We start from the raw sequence: 21,564 nt of genomic DNA, 5'->3' as shown, positions 1-21,564 counted from the left end.
TTCACAGTGGGAACAACACACATGCGGAGATCATCCGTTCACCTAAACTGCATTTCACAAAGACACGGCGGTTGGAACCAAAAATCTCAAATTTGGACTCATCAGACCAAAGGACAGATTTACACCAGTCTAATGTCCATTGCTCATGTTTCTTGGCCCAAGCAAGTCTCTTCTTATTATTGGTGTTGTTTAGTAGTGGTTTCTTTGCAGCAATTCAACCATGAAGGCTTGATTCACGCAGTCTCCTCTGAACAGTTGATGTTGAGATGTGTCTGTTACTTGAACTCTGTGAAGCATTTATTTGGGCTGGTATCTGAGGTGCAGTTAGCTCTGATGAACTTATCCTTTGCAGCAGAGGTAACTCTGGGTCTTTCTTTCCTGTGGCGGTCCTCATGAGAGCCAGTTTCGTCATAGCGCTTGATGGTTTTTGCGACTGCTCTGGAAGAAACGTTCAATGTTCTTAAAATGTTCCGTATTGACTGACCTTCATGTCTTAAAGTAATAGTGGACTGTCGTTTCTCTTTGCTTATTTGAGCTGTTCTTGCCATAATATGGACTTGGTCTTTTACCAAATAGGGCTGTCTTCTGTATACCACCCCTACCTTGTCACAACACAACTGATAGGCTCAAACGCATTAAGAAGGAAAGAAATTCCACAAATTAACATTTTACAAAGCACGCCTGTTAATTGAAATGCATTCCAGGTGACTACCTCATGAAGCTGGTTGAGAGAATGCCAAGAGTGTGCAAAGCTGTCATCAAGGGGTGGCTAAAATATATTTGGATTTGTTTAACACTTTTTTGGTTACTACATGATTCCATATGTGTTATTTCATAGTTTTGATGTCTTCACTAATATTGTACAATGTAGAAAATAGTAAAAATAAAGAAAAACCCAGGTATGTTTACCTAAAGAGGTCCTAAAATTCCAAATCAAATAGCTAAATGACCCCCCCTTTAGAGCTTAATACCTCCATTTCTGGCCAACACCTCATTTCAGCTGATCCATTGTGCTATTTCAACATGCCATCAGTCTTTCAGATAAGCCTATGAAGAGCTGTTTGAATAGGGTAGAGAGGTGTTTGGCTCAGTATGGTATAATGCTAAAGGAATGTCTCATTTTAGCTTTATGCCAGCGGTTGAAGGATTTTTCTCCTCAGCTCAGAAGGAGATTGAGCGGCATCAGCGGGACGATTTGCGGAGATTACATTCTACGAGGTGCCTGCCGCAAGTAATTGAAACTAAAAATAACTTTAAAAATGTTTTGCATCCGGAGACAGCAGCAGCCCAGTGTTGGTGACAAGCTCTCTGTCACTGCTCTGTTGTCTCTGACGCTCTCTCAGTCCCTCCCTCCCTCCTCAACTTCCTTTATATTGAGACGTCCTGTTGACAGATTTGTCTAACCTGTCCACCATTAAGGCTTTGGCTAGGCTACCAGTTACCAGGAAGCAATACAGATTTCCATCAAAAAATAACACAAGGTGCTTATAATGCATTATAAATAGGGTATTCAAGTGTTACCTATTGTTGTGCTTGTTGATTCTGTTTTTGTTCATGTTTAAAGGGGAGACGTTGTTTACCCTCTACAGTTTGTTAAACAGAACGCCGGTGATGGGGTAACTGGGTAACGTTGTTGTGTGTTCCTCTGCAGATGCTCATTGTGCAAAGGGTTTTTGTGTACAGTGGTATGAGGGAAACAAAACAGAAGTAACTGTTTGGGTTAACTGATTAGCAAGCAATTATTAAACTGATACACATCTGTATTTGGGGGTTCAATTAAAAAGCAATTAATGATGTCAGTGCTTGGGGAGAAACATTAACCTAATTTTCTTTCTGTCCGGGTTTTCACTTATGCAGACAGGAGGGATCCGTTGAAAAGTAAAAAAGTCTGCAAAGAGAAAGTAGGAAAGTGTGTAGAACACACTCAACTAAAAAGTAAGGCGTTATGAGAGAGACTATCGGACTGCATTGTGCTTATGCTGTTGTCAGTGACTCTGTCTCCATGTGTTATGGAAAGGATATTGATATATTGGTCAGTGTCTCTGTCTGTTCCTGGAGTATAGACCCACTAGCCTGTGCGACTGTCTATCTGTATCCTTGTGGCATGGGATGTGTCGTTTAAGAAGTTTGTGGGAGACACTGGCTGATGAATTGGCGGTGGCAGAGCACTGATGTGGGGGGGGACCCTCCTCCTCTGTATGTGTTGCATGCAGACAGGCGGACGGACGGACGGACGGACGGACAGACAGACAGTCTTGCATGCATCCATGCTGCTCCACACACCTTCCCACTTCCAGGACCCAGATGGGTCTGGCTGATTGAGGCTGGCAGGGGGGAGATGTCTGCTGCAGAACACGGCCAAAGAAAAGACAGGATCTCTCTATCTATTTATTTCTCTCTCTCTCTGTCTCTCTCTCTTTCTCTATCTCTCTTTCTCTTTCTCTCTCTTGCTCTCAATTCAATTCAAAGGGCTTTATTGGCATGGGAAACATAAGTTTACATTTTATTTACCTACATTGGCAAAGCAAGTGAAATAGATAATATACAATAAGAAATAAACAGTATCTCTCTCTCTCTTGCTCTCAATTAAATTCAAAGGGAGTTAACTGCCTTGTTCAGGGACAGAACGACAGATTTTTACCTTGTTGGCTCGGGAACTCGAGGATTCGATCCAGCAACCTTTCGGTTATCGCCACCCCGATCACAACATTACTAATGGTAATATAATCTACCAGGGATGATAACTCTTTCTCTGACTGCATCCCAAATGGCACCCTATCCTATTCCTACATAGTGTTTTACCAGGCCATGGTCGAAAGTACTGCACTATATACGTAAGGATCAGGGCCATTTAGGATAGAACCTCTATGTCAGCCCATCTGATGCCAGGCCTGGCCTCACACTAACAGCCATGAGTGTGTGGCATTACCGTTCCCATTACCGTACCCTCGGAACATGCACGTAGGCTGGGAGCTAAGGAATTAATCTGTTTAGCAGGTTACTGGCCTCTGGCTCTGGGTGGGGGGAGGGAAGAAGGAAGAGAGGGTGGAAGGAAGGGAGGGAGAGAGGGTGATAGGGCAAAAGGAAGAGAAGGTGAGAGAGGAGAAGGAGAAGAGGGTGATAGGGAGGGAGAGAGGGTGATAGGGCAAAAGGAAGAGAAGGTGAAAGAGGAGAAGGAGAAGAGGGTGATAGGGAGGGAGAGAGGGTGATAGGGCAAAAGGAAGAGAAGGTGAGAGAGAAGAAGGAGAATAGGGTGATAGGGAGGGAGAGAGGGTGATAGGGAGGGAGAGAGGGTGAGATGTGGTTTAATAAGCTAGCAGGAAGGATGTCTCTCTCTCATCTTAACTGCTGCAAACAGTTTTACAGGATCAAAGTCATATTGATGTGGAACATCCTTCCACTACAGTACTTCCTTCCACTAAAGTACATTTCAAAGCCGTCCTCCCCACGACCTGTTTCAAACTCCACTTTGTGTTGTGAAGGAATGTACGTAGGAAGGGAGCCAGGGAACCAGCCAGTCAGTTTGTCCTTCCTCTCCTGATGGTTCCTTCTTTTCCGGGTGGATTTATCGCAGCTCCCTCCCTAGCTTTCAGGAAGACAATAGATGTCCCATCAGAGCAGTGCTGTGAGAGGAGGGAGAGAGGGAAAGAGGGAGAGAGGGAAAGAGGGAGAGAGAGAGGGAGAGAGAGAGAGTGCAGGCATAGTCTGGTCCTGACTCCCTGACCTCTGACCTAGGACAGTGACCTTGTCTAAATAATAGATAATCTTAACCTCTTTTCATGCAACAACCAATCCAAATGTATTTTACATGGAGGAAAAGTACAAATTGTTCAAATAAGAAGGGAGCTGAGTTCAGAAGTACAGGGAATATAGGGACATATATTTCAGACAAGAGGTCTTCATGGATCAGGGTAGACCCGATATGCCCGAGACACGACCCGGGCCCGGTGAGGTTCGGGGTCTGAAATTCTAACTTTTCCCTCAGGTCCGGGTTGGGTCCTGTTTGATTGTCATCTGGTCTCGGGTCTATATCACTACAGCTGATAGACCTGAGGGGACTCGAATGGACCCAGCCACGGCTCTGCATTGCCTATCAGATATTTACGCTAATAAGGTGAATTTACTAACTTATAGAAGGCCCTAGCCAACATTTAAGGACCTATTTGTTAACCAGGAGAGCAACATGATAAACATACTTTTTTGTCACTCAGGTCCAATCAATCGGGTCTAGGTCAAGTTGTCCTCGTGTCCATTCGTGTTCAGGTCTGATTGTTCTCGGGTCCGTTCAGGTCCTGGTCCTCATTTAATAAATATGATCAGTCCATTCAGGTCCGGTCTGATTGTGTTCTTCCTGTGTTCGGGTCGTTTCGGGTCAGGTTCCAACATTTTGGAACCTCTAGTTCAGACAGAGTTCATCACCACATTTGAGAGACATACATATGCAGTGGTGTTAGGAGCTGCTTGTCCTATAGACACCAGCCAATCTATAAGCTCTGAAGCACTGAAGAGCACCACATGAAAAAAACTACATTTTGGGTTTGATTGAAGTGAGTCAGACAGTGGGATAGTTAGCTAGCTGTGCTGTGTGTGGTATCTGCCTCAGGACCTCCCCACTTTCATCTTCCTGTCGCTCTGACTTACTTTAGAGTTTTCAACCCAGACAAACTTGTCTCCATCCGTCTGTCTTCCTGTCTGTCTTCTTTTTCTGGGAGAGGAGGAGGAGGGGAGAGAAGGTGTGAAGGAGTGGTGTGAGCGGTCGCTCCAGACTGTGCTCGAGTGTTGCCAACGGTGCCTGCTGCAATAGGGCATCAGGTCAATGTTCCCCTCTGCCAAACTGCCTGCCAACAGCCAACAGAGAAGGAGGGATGGAGGTAGAAGGAGGGGGGGAAAGGGGAAGAGGTAGATGGAGACAGAGAGAGGGAGGAAGGGAGAGAGGGTGAGAGGGAGAGATGGATGGTGGGACTGTGAGAAGGAGGGAGTACAGTGTAACAGTGAAAGGAAGGGAGAGCGTGTGAGAAGAAGGAAGAGAGAGAGGGAGTGTGACAGGGATTGAGTGTGAGTGCCTTTGGGTCAGGCCACGGAAATGCCACACATCCATCCACAGATAACATATTCATACTTCCCTGTATGTATACATGGCTCACCAGATAACACACCAAGAGATGAGGTGGAGCAGGTTCATACATACCCACGTCTCCACCAACCAACCACCATCTTCTCTAACATCACCACCAACATCACCCCAACGTCGGCTACTGTGGTGTTAGAGTTATTGGATTTAGCCTTTTTAACTACGAAATGTTCCACAACATTCAACAACCCTGTGACCTCATCATTCGGTGCCAGCGACCCGAGTGCCATGGCACCAGATGTTGTAGCCTGCCTATCAGAGGTGCTCCCCCGGATCGAACACAACAGATGCCTTGCAAGGGCACAGAATGACGTGAAATATTTAGCATGCAGAGAAAGCAGAGAGCAGGGTGTGTCTGAGACAAGCCTGAGCATTACTATTTGAAGGGCACGGTGCGGAGCGGAGAGAGAGGGAGAGAGAGGCACACACTCACTCACACACACACACGCACACACACACACACACACACACACACACACACACACACACACAGACAGACAGACAGACAGACAAACACGCACGCACGCACGCACGCACGCACGCACACACACACACACACACACACACAGACAGAGACACAGACACAGACACAGACACAGACACACACACACACACACACACACACACACAGATATTTTAGTGCTCTTACCTACAGTGCTATTGTGCTTTCTCTCTCTCTATATATATATCTCTCTCTCTATCTCCCTCTCTCTCTGTCTCCCTCTCTCTCTGTCTGTTGGCCTTGCCCTCTGTCTGTCTCTTTTTCTATCTATCTGTCGGTCTCTCTCACACACACACACTGGGGTTGTGGTACTGATCATTAATGAGGGCAGTCAGTCAGAAGGTTGAGCATTAACAAATGAGTCTGACTTCCCCTCTTCCCTATTCGCCTCAGAGGTCAGCTGAGGCATCCTGAGTCAGGCAGACACACAGCAAAACTTGAAATGGCACCCTATTCCCTAGCAAGTGTGCACTATGTGGCAGCCCTATGTAGCTCTGGCCAAAAGTACTGAACAAGGAACTAGTGTGCCATTTCAGACACAGAAAGGTAGAGGACATTCACCAGAACATATTGTATGGAACTGCACTTAGTTCTATTATAACACTTCCCTTTTCTTATCATCTTCCTACCTTCCTTTCCTCCTCTCTTTTCTACTCACAGAGGTAGCTAGCCTTATGATGAAGATCATATATTCTACAATCTACATGCTGTCAGAGAGCTGCCAAAATGCAATCTGCTTGAATCCTCAGTGGATGTCCTGTTTTTTCAACGCCACAAGCTTCTTAACGTGGCAGGCATGATGTTGAATCCATTAAGGCTGTCGGCCAATCATCTCTCTGCCTGTCCTCGTGGCTCGGCAAATGATAGTGAGGAAATAGGAGCGAGGCTAGCAACCAGGAGGCCATTTACAGAATGCAGCAGCACAACAGTCTCAAGGCTCCACGCCATGCTCACTGAATGGAACAACAAGGGCAGAGGTAGTGTGTATGTGTGTGTGTGCTTCTGTGTGCACATGCGTGCTCTTGTGTGTACATGTGTGCATTAATGTGCATTTGTGTGTGTCTATTATGCTTGAGTGATGCACAGAGAGAGATCCAGAAGAGAAATATGCCCTGGAGTTCAAGTCATTCAAGTGAACAGTGATTTTGTTTCTGCTTTTGTTGGCCACGATAATTCCTCTGTTAGTGAATTGAAAAGGCCTTGACTGGGGGCTGTTTTTGGTTGATATTGATATGGTTTTAAAAAATGAATAACAACCATCCCTCTGAGTTTATATGAGCAGCATTGTTGATTTATGGGCAGGCTTTGATAAAAACAAAGCTGTTCCACTTTGTTGGCAAACACTGTTAAGTGGAGGATAAATCATTAAAGCCAGCTAGGGTTTGGTGGTGAGACATTGTTCTGTTGGTACACTTGAAGCTGCTGTGTGTGTGTGTGTGTGTGTGTGCGTGTGCGTGTGCGTGTGCGTGTGCGCGTGCGTGCGTGCGTGCGTGCCTGGAACCTTTTGAGATGATGTGGTAGGGGAAAAGAAAGGTAAATTACACACTACACTCTGTGTTCCCAAGTGTTTTACAGTATTTAGACCCTTAAGAACATACAATATTTAGACCCGTAAATCATAGTCGGTGGTAATATTGTGTGGTAACCTACACTCCAAACTCAACTCCTGGGGCAATCCGAGAGCCTGGTCCGTTTCTGTTGTCTCTGTCATAACCTAGCAGTACAGGATCAGAGAGGTTCACTGTGAAGTCTGAGGACAGGACAAGACCCAGGGATTACACAGATTTGACTATCTTTCTACCCGGATCAAAAGATGTGGCAAAGTTTCTGCTGTCTGTCAGTTCACAGGGGAGAAGTAAAATCCAAAAGCCAAAACAAAGCCAAAAAGAAAAACAGCAAGTGTTTTCTGAACTGACAGCAGTTGACAAAGCCCTGTCAGGGATTAAAATATGTCATCAAACCAGTGTATTCAGCTGAAGGGTATACAGTAGCACGTTGGACATCACTCACTGACAGAGGGCTTTTCCTGTCCAACCCACCACTGTATTGTCACACTGCTTAATGTCTTACATAACAGATGAAGATGGAAGGTGCAGTGGAAGATCACATCTTTATGATTCTACACCTGAATTACCAGAGGGTTGTCACATGTTACACTTAACGGTTCATTCCAGCAAATCATCTGTATTTCTAGATCGGTCAGATGCTGTACAAAGTAACAACACACAATCACAGTCACATTCTACAATCACAGAAATATAATTACTCTAACAAACATTCCCATGCAGTTCATTCTATTTCTATGCATACTATATCTAATCAATGTAAATAGTCCGGGTGGCCATTTGATTAATTGTTCATCAGTCTTATGGCTTGTGGGTAGAAGCTAGTAAGGAGCCTTTTGGTCCTAGACTTGGCGCTCCGGTACCGCTTGATGTGCGGTAGCAGAGAGAACAGTCTATGACTTGAGTGACTGGATTATTTTACACCGCCTAGGACCTGGATGGCAGGAAGCTTGGCACCAGTGATGTACTGGGCAATACCCACTACCCTCTGTAGCGCCTTACAGTCGGATGCCGAGCAGTTGCCATACCAGGCTCTCGATGGTGCAGCTGTAGAACTTTTTGAGGATCTGGGGATCCATGACAAATCTTTTCAGTCTCCTGGGGTAGAAAAGGTGTTGTCGTGCCCTCTTCATGACTTTCTTGGTGTGTTTGGACCCTGATAGAGCGTTGGTGATGTGGACACCAAGGAACTTGAAACTTTTGACCCGCTCCACTACAGCCTCATTGATGTTAATGGGGGTGTGTTCAGCCCTCCTTTTCCTGTAGTCCACAATCAGCTCTTTTGTCTTGCTCACATTAAGGGAGAAGTTGTTGTTCTGGCACCACACTACCAGATCGCTGACCTCCTCCCTATAGGCTGTCTCCTTGTTGTCAGTGATCAGCCACTGTTGTGTTGTCAGCAAACTTAATGATGGTGTTAGTGTCGTGCTTGGCCACACAGTCGTGGGTGAACAGGGAGTACAGGAGGGGACTAAGCACGCACCCCTGAAGGGCCCCAGTGTTGAGGATCAGCGTGGCATATGTGTTTTTGCCTACCCTTACCACCTGGTGCTGGACCGTCAGGAAGTCCAGGATCCAGATGTAGAAGGAGGTGTTTAGTCTCAGGGTCCTTAGCTTAGTGATGAGCTTTGTGGCCACTATGGTGTTGAATTCTGAGCTGTAGTCAATGAACAGGATTCTGACACAGGTTCCTTTTGTCCAGGTGGCAAATGGCAGTGTGGAGTGTGATTAAGATTTCGTCATCTTTGGATCTGTTGCGGCGGTATGCAAATTAGAGTGGGTCTAGGGTTTCCGGGATGATGGAATTGATGTGAGCCATGACCTGGCCTTTCAAAGCACTTCAGGGCTACCGACGTGAGGACTACGCGGGTGGTAATCATTTAGGCATGTTACCTTCGCTTTCTTGGGCACAGGGACTATGTGGGTCTATTTGAAACATGTAGGTATTACAGACTCCGTCAGGGAGAGGTTGAAAATGTCAGTGAAGACACTTGCCATTTGATCCGCACATGCTTTGAGTACACATCCTGGTAATCCATCTGGCCCCACGGCTTTGTGAATGTTGACCTGTTTAAAGGTCTTGCTCACATCGGCTACGGAGAGCGTGATCACACAGCCATCCAGAACAGCTGGTGCTCTCATGAATGCTTCAGTGTTGCCTGCCTCGAAGCGTGCATAAAAGACATTTAGCTTGTCTGGTAGGCTCGCGTCACTGGACAGCTCGTGGCTGGGTTTCCCTTTGTACTCCGTAATAGTTTGCAAGCCCTGCCCCATCCGACGAGCGTCAGAGCCGGTGTAGTAGGATTCAATCTTAGTCCTGTATTTAAACTTTGACCTTTTGATAGTTCGTCTGTGGGCCAAGCAGGATTTCTTATAAGCGTCAAGATTATTGTCCCACTCCTTGAAAGCGGCAGCTTTAGCCTTTAGCTCAGTTGGATGTTGCCTGTAATCCATGGCTTCTAGTTGGGATATGTACGTACGGTTACTGTGGGGATACGGTTACTGTGGGGACGACGTCGTCGATGCACTTATTGATGAAACCGGTGACTGAGGTGGTATACTCCTCAATGCCTTTGGATGAATCCTGGAACATATTCCAGTCTGTGCTAGCAAAACAGTCCCGTAGCGTAGCATCCGCGTCATCTGACCACTTCCATATTGAACGAGTCACTTGTAATTCCTGCTTTAGTTTTTGCTTGTAAGGAGGAATCAGGAGGATAGGATTGGAGGGTGAGGGAGAGTTTTTTTATGCGTCTCTGTGTGTGGAGTAAGGTGGTCTAGAGTTTTTTAAATGGCACCTTTAAGTCAGCTCAAATCATTTCCCTTTCCTCTGCAGTATGCAGCTATCTACCTGTTTTGTTTGTAGTCTCAGCACTTTCATAAGCAAGCTGTCAATGTTCAGGGCTCATTGTTCAGACAGAATGCCACCCGCTCAGGCCGTTTGACAACAGAACTGCTGCTCTAGCATTTAGTGAGGGTTAGATGAGACTGGGAGTCTGCAGTCTGCATTCTCCCTCCATTCATTATGCAGACCTTTCCTACCCCAGAGAGATACAGCCCTGGCAATTAAGGACACCTGCACCATGTAAGATATAGAGTTTATTCAATTTCGATTTTGCATCCCAATATTACACTTTATATACATCACAGAAGACTGACATATAACAAAACCGTTTGACATACACTACCGGTCAAAAGTTTTAGAACACCTACTCATTCTAGGGTTTTTCTTTATTTTTACTATTTTCTACATTGTTGAATAATAGTGAAGACATCACAACTATGAAATAACACATATGGAATCATGTAGTAACCCAAAAAGCATTAAACAAATCAAAAAATATTTTATATTTGCCTTGATGACAGCTTTGCACACTCCTTTTTCTCCCCAATTTTGATATCCAATTGGTAGTTATAGTCTTGTCCCATTGCTGCAACTCCCGTACGGACTTGCGTCCTCCAAAACACGACCCAGCCAAGTCGCACTGCTTCTTGACACATGCTCTCTTAACCCGTAAGCCAGCCGCACCAGTGTGTCAGAGGAAACACCGTACAACTGGCAACCGAAGTCAGCATATATGCGCCTGGCCCTCCACAAGGAGTCGCTAGAGCGCGATGGGACAAGGACATCCCGGGCCGGCCAAACCCTAAACTAACCCAGACGACGCTGGGCCAATTGTGCTCCACCTCATGGGTCTCCCGGTCGCGACCGGCTGCAACACAGCCTGGGATCGTACCTGGGTCTGTAGTGACGCCTCTAGCACTGCGATGCAGTGCCTTAGACCACTGCGACACTCGGGAGTCGGAGTTTACATTTTTTTTTGTTTATTAATTAGTAAATTTGGAAAAATATGAACATTCCACCCATTAGCCCACTAGGTCATTTGACTGCAGGAAAGGGCTACGGTAGGATTGGATAGGCCTTCGTCACTATAAATGGCCACAGAGGGTTATGGCTTTATCATTACCATTAATTCAACTTTGAAGAGAACCAATTCATTCATATGGAGATATGCCATAGGCTGCACTATTATAGTGTGTTTGAGCTTATAATGAGTGTCTAATTGTTCAATAATAGCTAAGATAGAGGTAATTAATAGGCTGCTAATGGAGTGTGGGAGAACAGGGATACATACGATACATATAATGACATAACAGTGTAATTGACAGAAATACATTTCCGTTGTGTATTTCTATCCATTTCCTTTTATCACACAACAAAATAAAGGCATGAGCAATTTGAAAATCATTCAGACAGTGAACGTTGAGTAAGGCTTGCCTGGAGTCTTAATGTCTAAGAGCTGAATCCTGCCTGATTTCCATCCCCACAAGGACACAGAACATTATTAGGTTTCTTCATGATGGTGTTTTTTTCTGTCAGTCACAATGCTGTTGCATAACACAGTGTAATGGGACTCATAACTGTCATATCGGCCATTTTGCTGTTATGGATGTCAAAATCAGCCAAGCCAGTGCTGCAGCATATCTACATGACAAGCCTCATACACAGTCACATAAACTAAAGGCAGTGTTTTTGTTGTTTTCATAAGCGAGTGGAGTGGAGCCAAGCTGCCCCCTTTCCTCTAGCTCTAATCCCTCTTACTGGGTGTAGTGATAAGCATGTTTGACTTGGCCCACATTTCCTGTGTTGTTTCTGCCTTGCCAAACCATGTGACTCCCAGTCCCTGTAGAGATGTATAATCTGAGTGATGCCTGTTAGGCACTGCTTTCCTCCTGGACCAAGCAACAGAACAGCAGGGAAGGAAAACAACATGCCCGCTTTTCATTTGCTTTCCTCCCTCCATTTTCTCCTTCCCTCTTTTCCCAACCTCTTCCCCCTCATTAAATGTTTTGCTGCTCATAGATAGATAGATCTGTTGGTGAGAGCTGGTGGCTTTGTTGACATGCTTTGCCGTCTCACCTCCCCATGTGATAGGATTGAACGCCATAGGGCCACTGGTGACATAGCCGTCTCTGAACCCAGCCCATTGGCCCGCTGAAAGCTGTGATAAACCGTGCCGATGCAAGCTGTAGCCAATCAGATCAGACGGTGTGTGTAGATTGAGGAGGGTGGTGGATAGTTGCTGTACACCAATTGAAGGCTATTGAGATGCAGCCCAGTTGTCAGGGAGCTTACACTAATTACCTCTGAAGAAAGAAAAAAAACTGGTGTAATTATATTGTTTAATAAGATCCATCTTTGTTTTCTAAGAAGTGGTAGTTATCAATACAAACCAATTTGATAATATTATTCCTGTTATTTCTGATATTGTATGGGAGGTTTTGGCTTGGACAGGACTTCCTTTACATACCTTACTCCTGTTATTGTGGTAAACGTATCTTACCATATATGATGATTAGATGTGTTGAACACTAAGCAAGGTGACACCAGCCAGGCATTGTTGTGATCCCTATGGACCATGTTATTGTTTTGCTGGTCGGTGCCACAGCCTACACTGTCCTGATTAGGGGCTGATATTTCAGCGGATGGCACAAAACAGCTGCAGTCTGTTTACATGCGTAAGCACGCACGCACACACACACACACACACACACACACACACACACACACACACACAACCCAGCCAGTGAATCATATATGGAAGGAGGACCCTTACTGATGAGGCGATAATTATTGTTTTCTCCCAAGGGATTCTGAGATAGACTCTTCCTGTTTAATCTCCTCCAGAACCTTGTTCGCCACGGTGTAACTCTACCTCTCTCCTCTTTCATTATAACATGTTCACACGCTGAAAACTTTACCTCAGAAACAATCATCACAAAACAAACCCTTTATTTATGTTACTCCTAAAAAAAGCATAGGTTTTAGTAGAATATCTATCAGGGTCCTCAGAGCAACATACTGCCCTCGAAGCTACGTCAGTATGATCACCTATGGAAATGTTTACATTTTTTCAATGTTTTCTTTAAGATAGGGCCTACTACTAGGGTTGTTGTTTATGGGACTCATAACTGCTGCTGCCAGTTAAACTTCTTTGTCTGTTGGTGTCTCTCCTTGGATGTACTGTACACAAAAGTGATTGACAGTGTTTCCATATAGATGGTGTATTTCATTACCTTGTAGAGGCTATGTCATGTTTGCTGTTGTCTGTCCTGGGAGAGGAGCTAGTGGAATGAAATGAAATGGCTGGAGCTGGAACGATTCCCTCTGAGGGAAGAAAGGAGTGCTGAGAAGAACCTTGTATCGCTGCTTCAGGCTACTCTGACAGGCCTTGTCTACAGGAAAGACTGACGGACTTTAGTTTACATACCCTAGATAGTACTTTACATACCCTAGATAGTACTTTACATACCATAGATAGTACTTTACATACCATAGATAGTACTTTACATACCATAGATAGTACTTTACATACCCTAGATAGTACTTTACATACCATAGATAGTACTTTACATACCATAGATAGTACTTTACATACCATAGATAGTACTTTACATACCATAGATAGTACTTTACATACCATAGATAGTACTTTACATACCATAGATAGTACTTTACATACCCTAGATAGTACTTTACATACCATAGATAGTACTTTACATACCATAGATAGTACTTTACATACCCTAGATAGTACTTTACATACCATAGATAGTACTTTACATACCATAGATAGTACTTTACATACCATAGATAGTACTTTACATACCATAGATAGTACTTTACATACCATAGATAGTACTTTACACACCATAGATAATACTTTACATACCATAGATAGTACTTTACATACCATAGATAGTACTTTACATACCATAGATAGTACTTTACATACCCTAGATAATACTTTACATACCATAGATAGTACTTTACATACCATAGATAGTACTTTACATACCATAGATAGTACTTTACATACCATAGATAGTACTTTACACACCATAGATAATACTTTACATACCATAGATAGTACTTTACATACCATAGATAGTACTTTACATACCATAGATAGTACTTTACATACCATAGATAGTACTTTACATACCATAGATAGTACTTTACATACCATAGATAGTACTTTACATACCATAGATAGTACTTTTGGAGTACTTGTTCATCCATTTACACTATCTTACCTCATGTTTTTGATTTTCCATGCTTTATAAAGTTGATGATATAGTATGGTAGTAGGTAGGGAAATCAGTAACTGGCAGGTATACAACATCTTCATAATCATTGTGGTGTTTTTGTTAACTCGCAGGTGCTGCACACTTCTATAGTGTTTCTCCTGCATGTTTGATACCTGGATGAGCTTAGTGAACTTTGTACTGAACTTGTTTATAAATAAACTAGCCTGTTGTCTAAATCCTATGGTGAGACGTTTAATTGGCTTTCACACTTTGGCGTAGGTTCCTTTGATTTAGGTCAGTGTCTCATAGGATAAGGTTTAATCATGTGTAGGTCATCTTGTGTAAGCAAGTGACCCACTTCACTTTACAGCATCAACAGTGTTTGTATTGTGTAATTGCTGTCTGACATTGTGTGTAGAAAGTTACCACGTCTGGGTCAAATACATCATGTCAAATACTTTCAAATATTTGAGCTGTGCTTGATTTCGTTTGCCCAGGCCTACAAGGGAACCAACGGATTAGTGCCAAAAGTGCAAACTCCAGTTAACACATATCATTACACGTATTATCTATTTGATGTTTGATCAATGACAGCATATCTCGTTCAGAATAGTGTCCAATTCATATTCCTGTTATAATATTGTTGTGTTTTATTATAAAACAATCAAATATTGTTGAAATGGTTTGTTAAATTGAATTGTTAACGAGGACCTTATTAAGTTATTGATCTGTCCTCCAACTAATCATAGCCAGAGTATGGAATATGCCACACCGTGAATATGTTGCATTCACTCGACATCATTATCAATAGCCGCTGTGCTGACTGCTGACATAACATCATATGATGAGCTGTTTTGTTATTGGCAGCAATGTCTATGTACTGTATCTTTTGACACATTTGAATTTACAAGGTCATTTTTCCCACTTCCTGTTGCCTGACCATGTTATTACTAAATATGTGGTGTTATGTGTTATGACTGACTCCATATTTCCTGTTGTTGTTTTGTTTTGAACAGACTGAAGAAGAAATCCCAGTCAGTGGATATTGCCACTCAAGGATTCTCCCCTACCCTGGCGCCAGCCTCACCTCACAAGACTGAACCACCTGTTACCAAGACAACCACGTTGGGGGTGCAGCAAAACAATGCAACCAATTCCCAGAGAATCTGCAGTCCACGGTGCAGCGAGCTGAAACGCGGCTACACCATCGGTAAATGAAAAGTGCTAGAATTCTGATCTGCCCATCTGTGTGGTCCATGTTCCATGTTCCTCCATTTGGCTTTCCTCCGGGACACGAGTCTGCGGCAGGAAGAGGAAGGGATGTTGGAGGGTTTGTCTGTGTCTGTGTGTGTGTGTGTGTGTGTGTGTGTGTGTGTGTGTGTGTGTGTGTGTGTGTGTGTGTGTGTGTGTGTGTGTGTGTGTGTGTGTGTGTGTGTGTGTGTGTGTGTGTGTGTGTGTGTGTGTGTGTGTGTGTGTGTGTGTGTAGATGCTTTGTAAGGCGACTGACTGATTGAACCCCAAGATGGCCTCGTTGCCTTGAGTCACAATAAATCATTTTTGGGGAGTGCTGGTTGGTGCTTGTGGCAGCTATAGGCTACTTTATATTTATGTAGGAATATATTAAGCTATTGTCAGAGGTGTAGTAATGACACTTGAGGAAGCACACTTTCTGAGTTGGTAAAATGAACTTGGGGAGTTCATAATGTAATGCACACACTATCTCTGAATCATTCTGCCTCTGAAATGTGATTGCCCATTGACGTCACTACTTTTGTTAGCTAGCTTCAAGGTTGTACTGCCAAGGTTTTCTACATGTGTCAGACTTTTAATTAATAATTTGGTTTAACCTTGTACACACACACCTTCCTTATACATCTTAACCCGCTGTTAATAGAGAGATGATTGGCTGTTGAATCATACTGACACCAATGGAAAGGTAGGAGTGCAATTTAAGTCAGTCGGTCAGTCAGTCAGCTGATGAATGGTGAATTGAATCAATTCAGTTTGCTATTATATATTGATCTGATGTAAGAAGAGGTCCATTCATGACCAGATAGTCTCAGCAGGCCTATGGGGGTGATGTAACAACACTCTCTAGTCTTCAATAATCATTTACCCAATTCTGTAGCTGTGAAATAACCATATACCATGTTTGTGTTATCTCTGTAACTGGCCAAGTTATTCTAAAAGAATTGTGTACAGGTCCGTCGACCGTCCCGTGTGCTCCCCCCCAAAACATTATTGGGGCTGCCTCTCCTGGCCATGCTGCTTGGTCCTTTGGTGGTGAGTAGTTCTGTCACGATAGTCGTGGTTGAAATGACCGGACCAAGGTGCAGCGTGGTGAGCGTACGTTTTCCTTTATTTATGTAAATGTCACCAACAAAACAATAAACAAAGAAACGACCGTGAAGCTGACTAGGGCTATAGTGCCACTAACAAAGATAACTACCTACAAAATACAAAGGAAAAAAGGCTGCCTAAGTATGATTCCCAATCAGAGACAACGATAGACAGCTGTCACTGATTGAGAACCATACCCGGCCAAAACATAGAAACAGAAAGATAGAAATAAAGAAACTAGAATGCCCACCCTAGTCACACCCTGGCCTACCCAAAGTGACATTAATGTTCCCCAGAACACTGTATGTCTACAGCAGATTTCCTTCATTTAGCCTTTACCTATTTCATTTGTAATATACTGTATAATAAGTTGTGTCAACAAGGCATTTTCCCAATGGTCTCTTGAGCTCCTGACTCTACAACCTGATGCCTTAGCAGCAGTGTCGGGGGTTACGTGTTTCCAAGTTAACACGTTACATAATCGGATTACTTTTAATGAGTAACGGAGTAAAGTAACATGTTACTTGTTCAAATTGGGTAATATTATTACAGTTACTTTGTCAAACAACACCTGCGTTACTTTCAGAATCATATCTCTACCGGGACGGGTGTTTCCATGATCCAATCTTGACTTGTTTCCTCATTTAATTTTCGAGTGAGTGGAGAGTCTGTTTGGAGAAATGTCATGACAGCTGCTGTCCATAGAAAGGTACACCTCTGATCTTTGCCATTGATCGCTTCTTTGATAGCAAAGCCCATAGAGGGCTTTCCTGTCTAGCTAGTGGCAAGTGTGCCTTCTATACATCTCTATGGGTTCATGTTCGTGCTCTCTATAACCAGAACTGCCGGCTTGAAATGAATGAAAATATAAGAAATTTGTACAGATGTTTGGCTTACAGTATACTGTAGATGGATAATTTAGCAGCCCATATATAGCTCAGCACTTGTAGACTAGCACAGGAAAGCAACGCCACAGATGAAACTAGTGATCAAACCTGAGTTAGTAAGTAGCCTATCCTTGGAAGAGCATGCGAGGCTCTCCTTGCTCCCTCCGACAGTCAAACAAACTGTGAGATTGTGAGATTTGTTTCATGAAAGTAACACAATGTAATATAACTAGTATTATAAACTGGGTGGTTCAAGCCCTGAATGCTGATCGGCTGACAGCCATGGTATATCAGACCGTATACCACATGTATGACTAAATATTTATTTTTACTGCTCTAATTACATTGGTAACCAGTTTATAATAGCAATACGGTGCCTCAGGGGGTGGTGATATATGGCCAATATACCACGGCTAAGGGCTGTGTCCAGGAACTCTGCTTTGCGTCGTGCATAAGAACAGCCATTAGACATGGTATATTGGCAATATACCACACTTCCTCTGGCCCTATTGCTTAAATTTAACACGTTTCTTTCCACACAAAGTAATATTGTAAAATAACATGTTACTTCGTGTTTACTTTTCAAATAACTAATCCCAACTCTGCTTAACAGCAGGGTTAAATCATGCTGTAAAATGTAAAACAATGCTAAGAGCTCTTTGTGCATTTATTGTGTCCTGTCCTTGAGCTTATGTGGTTAATTATCAATGTTAATGAATACAGTTGAAATCCCTGCTACAGTGTAAGTGCTCTGCTACCGGAGTAGTGAGGGTATGGATGTTAAAAGAGTGTTAATAGTGTGTGGGTCCTTTATTGGCTTGTTTTATAATATATCATCTCTGGTGACAGATGTAAACATACATCTACATGCCATTAAATATAAAGACAGTTAGCTAGCTAGCTAATTGTAATAGTTAGCTAGCTAGCTGGCGCTAACAAGACTTGGTTCTAGGTTGCGACATTAGGCCTATATAATGGGTAAGTAACTAGACATTGACTAGTGACGGTCCCTCATTCTAAAACCCTATCTTGATGTGCTTTATAGTCCACCCTTCAGGCTATAGCAACATATCCAGCCAGCCCATTTGGATCCTATCATGCTCATTTATTCTAATAGGAGAATAAATAATAATGTAGCCTAGGGGACATGACAGCTTTCTGTGCTGTCTGTCTGTGACAGAACCTATCTCCTGACAGAGCTGTCATGACACCATCAAGACGTTTTAATAGCCACACAATCAATGAGCCTCCAACCGGGTTCAACACTTGAATTTCCACTGATAGTCTGAGATGAGTGAGGCGACGGTGGCACTGATTACGCCCCAAATGACACCCTATTCCTTACATACTAAACAACTTTTATGGGCCCTGGTCAAAAGTAGTGCACTATATAGGGAATAGGGTGCCATTTGGAGTGCTGGCACTGAAGGATCTGGCTGAGTAGGAGTTGTAACCACCTGGAAGTGCCTGGAAGGGTGCACAGCCTTAAGAGTCTGTCAGTGGGAAGCTGGAGCTAATGGCTTCTGAGAGGGTTATTCACCTTGTACTTTTGTAGCGCTCCTTTCTCTCTCTCTTTCTTTCTCTCTCTCTCTCTCTCTCTCTCTCTCTCTCTCTCTCCGTCAGTCTGACTCGTTATTCCCTAATGTATTAGCCGTGTCTCTGACCCATGGGGTTTGTTTTGGGAATCTGTCTCAAGGACAGTAGAGGCAACAGATTTGTGCATTGCTCCAACCTTGGCCACAGTGTGAGGTGAGATGTATTATCACAGTACAGCACTGCTGTTTGACTTATCTCTGTGGACACATAGACTACACAGAGAGAGAGGACGGCGGTGCATGCTAACACAAATATTATGGTCTGAACGAGTGAGCAGGCTGACTATTATTAGGGCTGACCTGGTGGCCAGTCATTCTGGGGAGACAGAGTCACAAGGCCCTCTCTAAAGGGTCTGACAATTCTTTGTGTGTGCGTGAGTGTGTGCATCAGGCGTGTGTGTGTGTGTCAGGTTGCGATTTGGCTACTACTGTTAACTGGAACAATGTCAGGATTTCTGCTATCTTTAAATGCCCGTTTATAAATTCTACTTGACCAGATAGAGATGCTGCTCACCGTTATGGTTGGTGACAGTTATAGGCCTAGTCACTGCTTTAGGCAGAACATGAGTGTTCCTTTCTCCTCGTATTTCTTCTAACTGTCTAAGGGGGGTTGTTGCTTGTGTTTACCCATAGTAGCAGTTGCCAGGGGCGGCAATTACAGTATGTACACAACTGCTTGTCATCTCCCACTGACACTGTATGCATTGGGACAGTTACTTTGAATTGGGACAATTCACTGTTTCAAAAGTATATACTGTATATTTTTTATTGGTATCTTTGATTGTAAGTAATTCATTTTGCAGGCCTGTTTTGGCCTTACCATTATGATGTCAAGGTGAAGACGCACACTTATCCAGGTTGTGGACCAGAAATGTCACAATGATAACACTAATGTCCTTCCATCCTTCCACTGCTCTGTCGTTGTGTGCTAAATAAGGAACACAGTGCCATTTGGGTGCCTAGTCCAGTAGGACCATCAGTAGGACCATCAGTAGGACCATCAGTAGGGCCATCAGTAGGGCCATCAGTAGGGCCATAAGTAGGGCCATCAGTAAGGCCATCAGTAGGACCATCAGTAGGGCCATCAGTAGGGCCATCAGTAGACCATCAGTAGGACCATCAGTAGGGCCAGTATGGCCCATGAGGGAGGAAAGGTCAAAACTCTGATTCATATCTCTACATTACCTGATGTTTTCTCTGACCAGACATGTGTTGATGTTCACTTTCTGTAGACTTACTGTAGCATGGTGGTTGTGATTCCCTTATTGTTTAGCTGTAGCAGGGTGGTTGTGATTCCCTTATTGTTTAGCTGTAGCAGGGTGGTTGTGATTCCCTTGTGGTTTTAGCTGTAGCAGGGTGGTTGTGATTCCCTTATGGTTTAGCTGTAGCAGGGTGGTTGTGATTCCCTTATGGTTTTAGCTGTAGCATGGTGGTTGTGAATCCCTTATGGTTTTAGCTGTAGCATGGTGGTTGTGAATCCCTTATGGTTTTAGCTGTAGCAGGGTGGTTGTGAATCCCTTATGGTCTAGCTGTAGCAGGGTGGTTGTGAATCCCTTCTGGTTTTAGCTGTAGCATGGTGGTTGTGAATCCCTTATGGTTTAGCTGTAGCATAGTGGTTGTGAATCCCTTGTGGTTTTAGCTGTAGCAGGGTGGTTGTGAATCCCTTATGGTTTTAGCTGTAGCATTGTGGTTGTGAATCCCTTATGGTTTTAGCTGTAGCATGGTGGTTGTGATTCCCCTATGGTTTAGCTGTAGCAGGGTGGTTGTGAATCCCTTATGCTTTTAGCTGTAGCAGGGTGGTTGTGAATCCCGTATGGTTTAGCTATAGCAGGGTGGTTGTGAATCCCTTATGGTTTAGCTGTAGAAGGGTGGTTGTGAATCCCTTATGGTTTAGCTGTAGCGGGGTGGTTGTGATTCCCTTATGGTTTTAGCTGTAGCATGGTGGTCGTGATTCCCTTATGGTTTAGCTGTAGCAGGGTGGTTGTGATTCCCTTATGGTTTAGCTGTAGCATGGTGGTTGTGAATCCCTTATGGTTTTAGCTGTAGCATGGTGGTTGTGAATCCCTTATGGTTTTAGCTGTAGCATGGTGGTTGTGATTCCCTTATGCTTTTGGCTGTAGCAGGGTGGTTGTGATTCCCTTATGGTTTAGCTGTAGCATGGTGGTTGTGATTCCCTTATGGTTTTAGCTGTAGCATTGTGGTTGTGAATCCCTTATGGTTTTAGCTGTAGCATGGTGGTTGTGAATCCCTTATGGTTTAGCTGTAGCAGGGTGGTTGTGATTCCCTTATGGTTTAGCTGTAGCAGGGTGGTTGTGATTCCCCTATGGTTTAGATGTAGCAGGGGCCAGCTGTGTGTGGGAGTGGCCCCTGGCCTATAGAGCCCCATGCATTTTGGCAGTACAGCAGTATAGCCGGCCCCATGCAGCCCACTCTCCCGTGCTAGCTGGTCATG

At 43.9% G+C, this 21,564-nt stretch overlaps 1 protein-coding gene across 4 annotated transcripts in view; it reads left to right on the top strand.

The window, feature by feature from the left end:
- LOC139424092 (oxidation resistance protein 1-like) overlaps positions 1 to 21,564 on the top strand; it is a 166,033-nt gene that overhangs the window by 50,072 nt on the left and 94,397 nt on the right. For all 4 annotated transcript variants that reach the window (XM_071175829.1, XM_071175798.1, XM_071175820.1 and 1 more), the window contains exon 2: positions 15,307 to 15,500. In XM_071175829.1, the coding sequence (XP_071031930.1) occupies positions 15,307 to 15,500 (194 nt within the window). The remainder of the gene's footprint in view (positions 1 to 15,306; positions 15,501 to 21,564) is intronic.

The sequence above is a fragment of the Oncorhynchus clarkii genome, chromosome 2 (assembly GCF_045791955.1).
Source record: "Oncorhynchus clarkii lewisi isolate Uvic-CL-2024 chromosome 2, UVic_Ocla_1.0, whole genome shotgun sequence".
NCBI classification, from domain to species: domain Eukaryota; kingdom Metazoa; phylum Chordata; class Actinopteri; order Salmoniformes; family Salmonidae; genus Oncorhynchus; species Oncorhynchus clarkii.
This window is presented reverse-complemented; position numbering and strand designations above follow the sequence as displayed.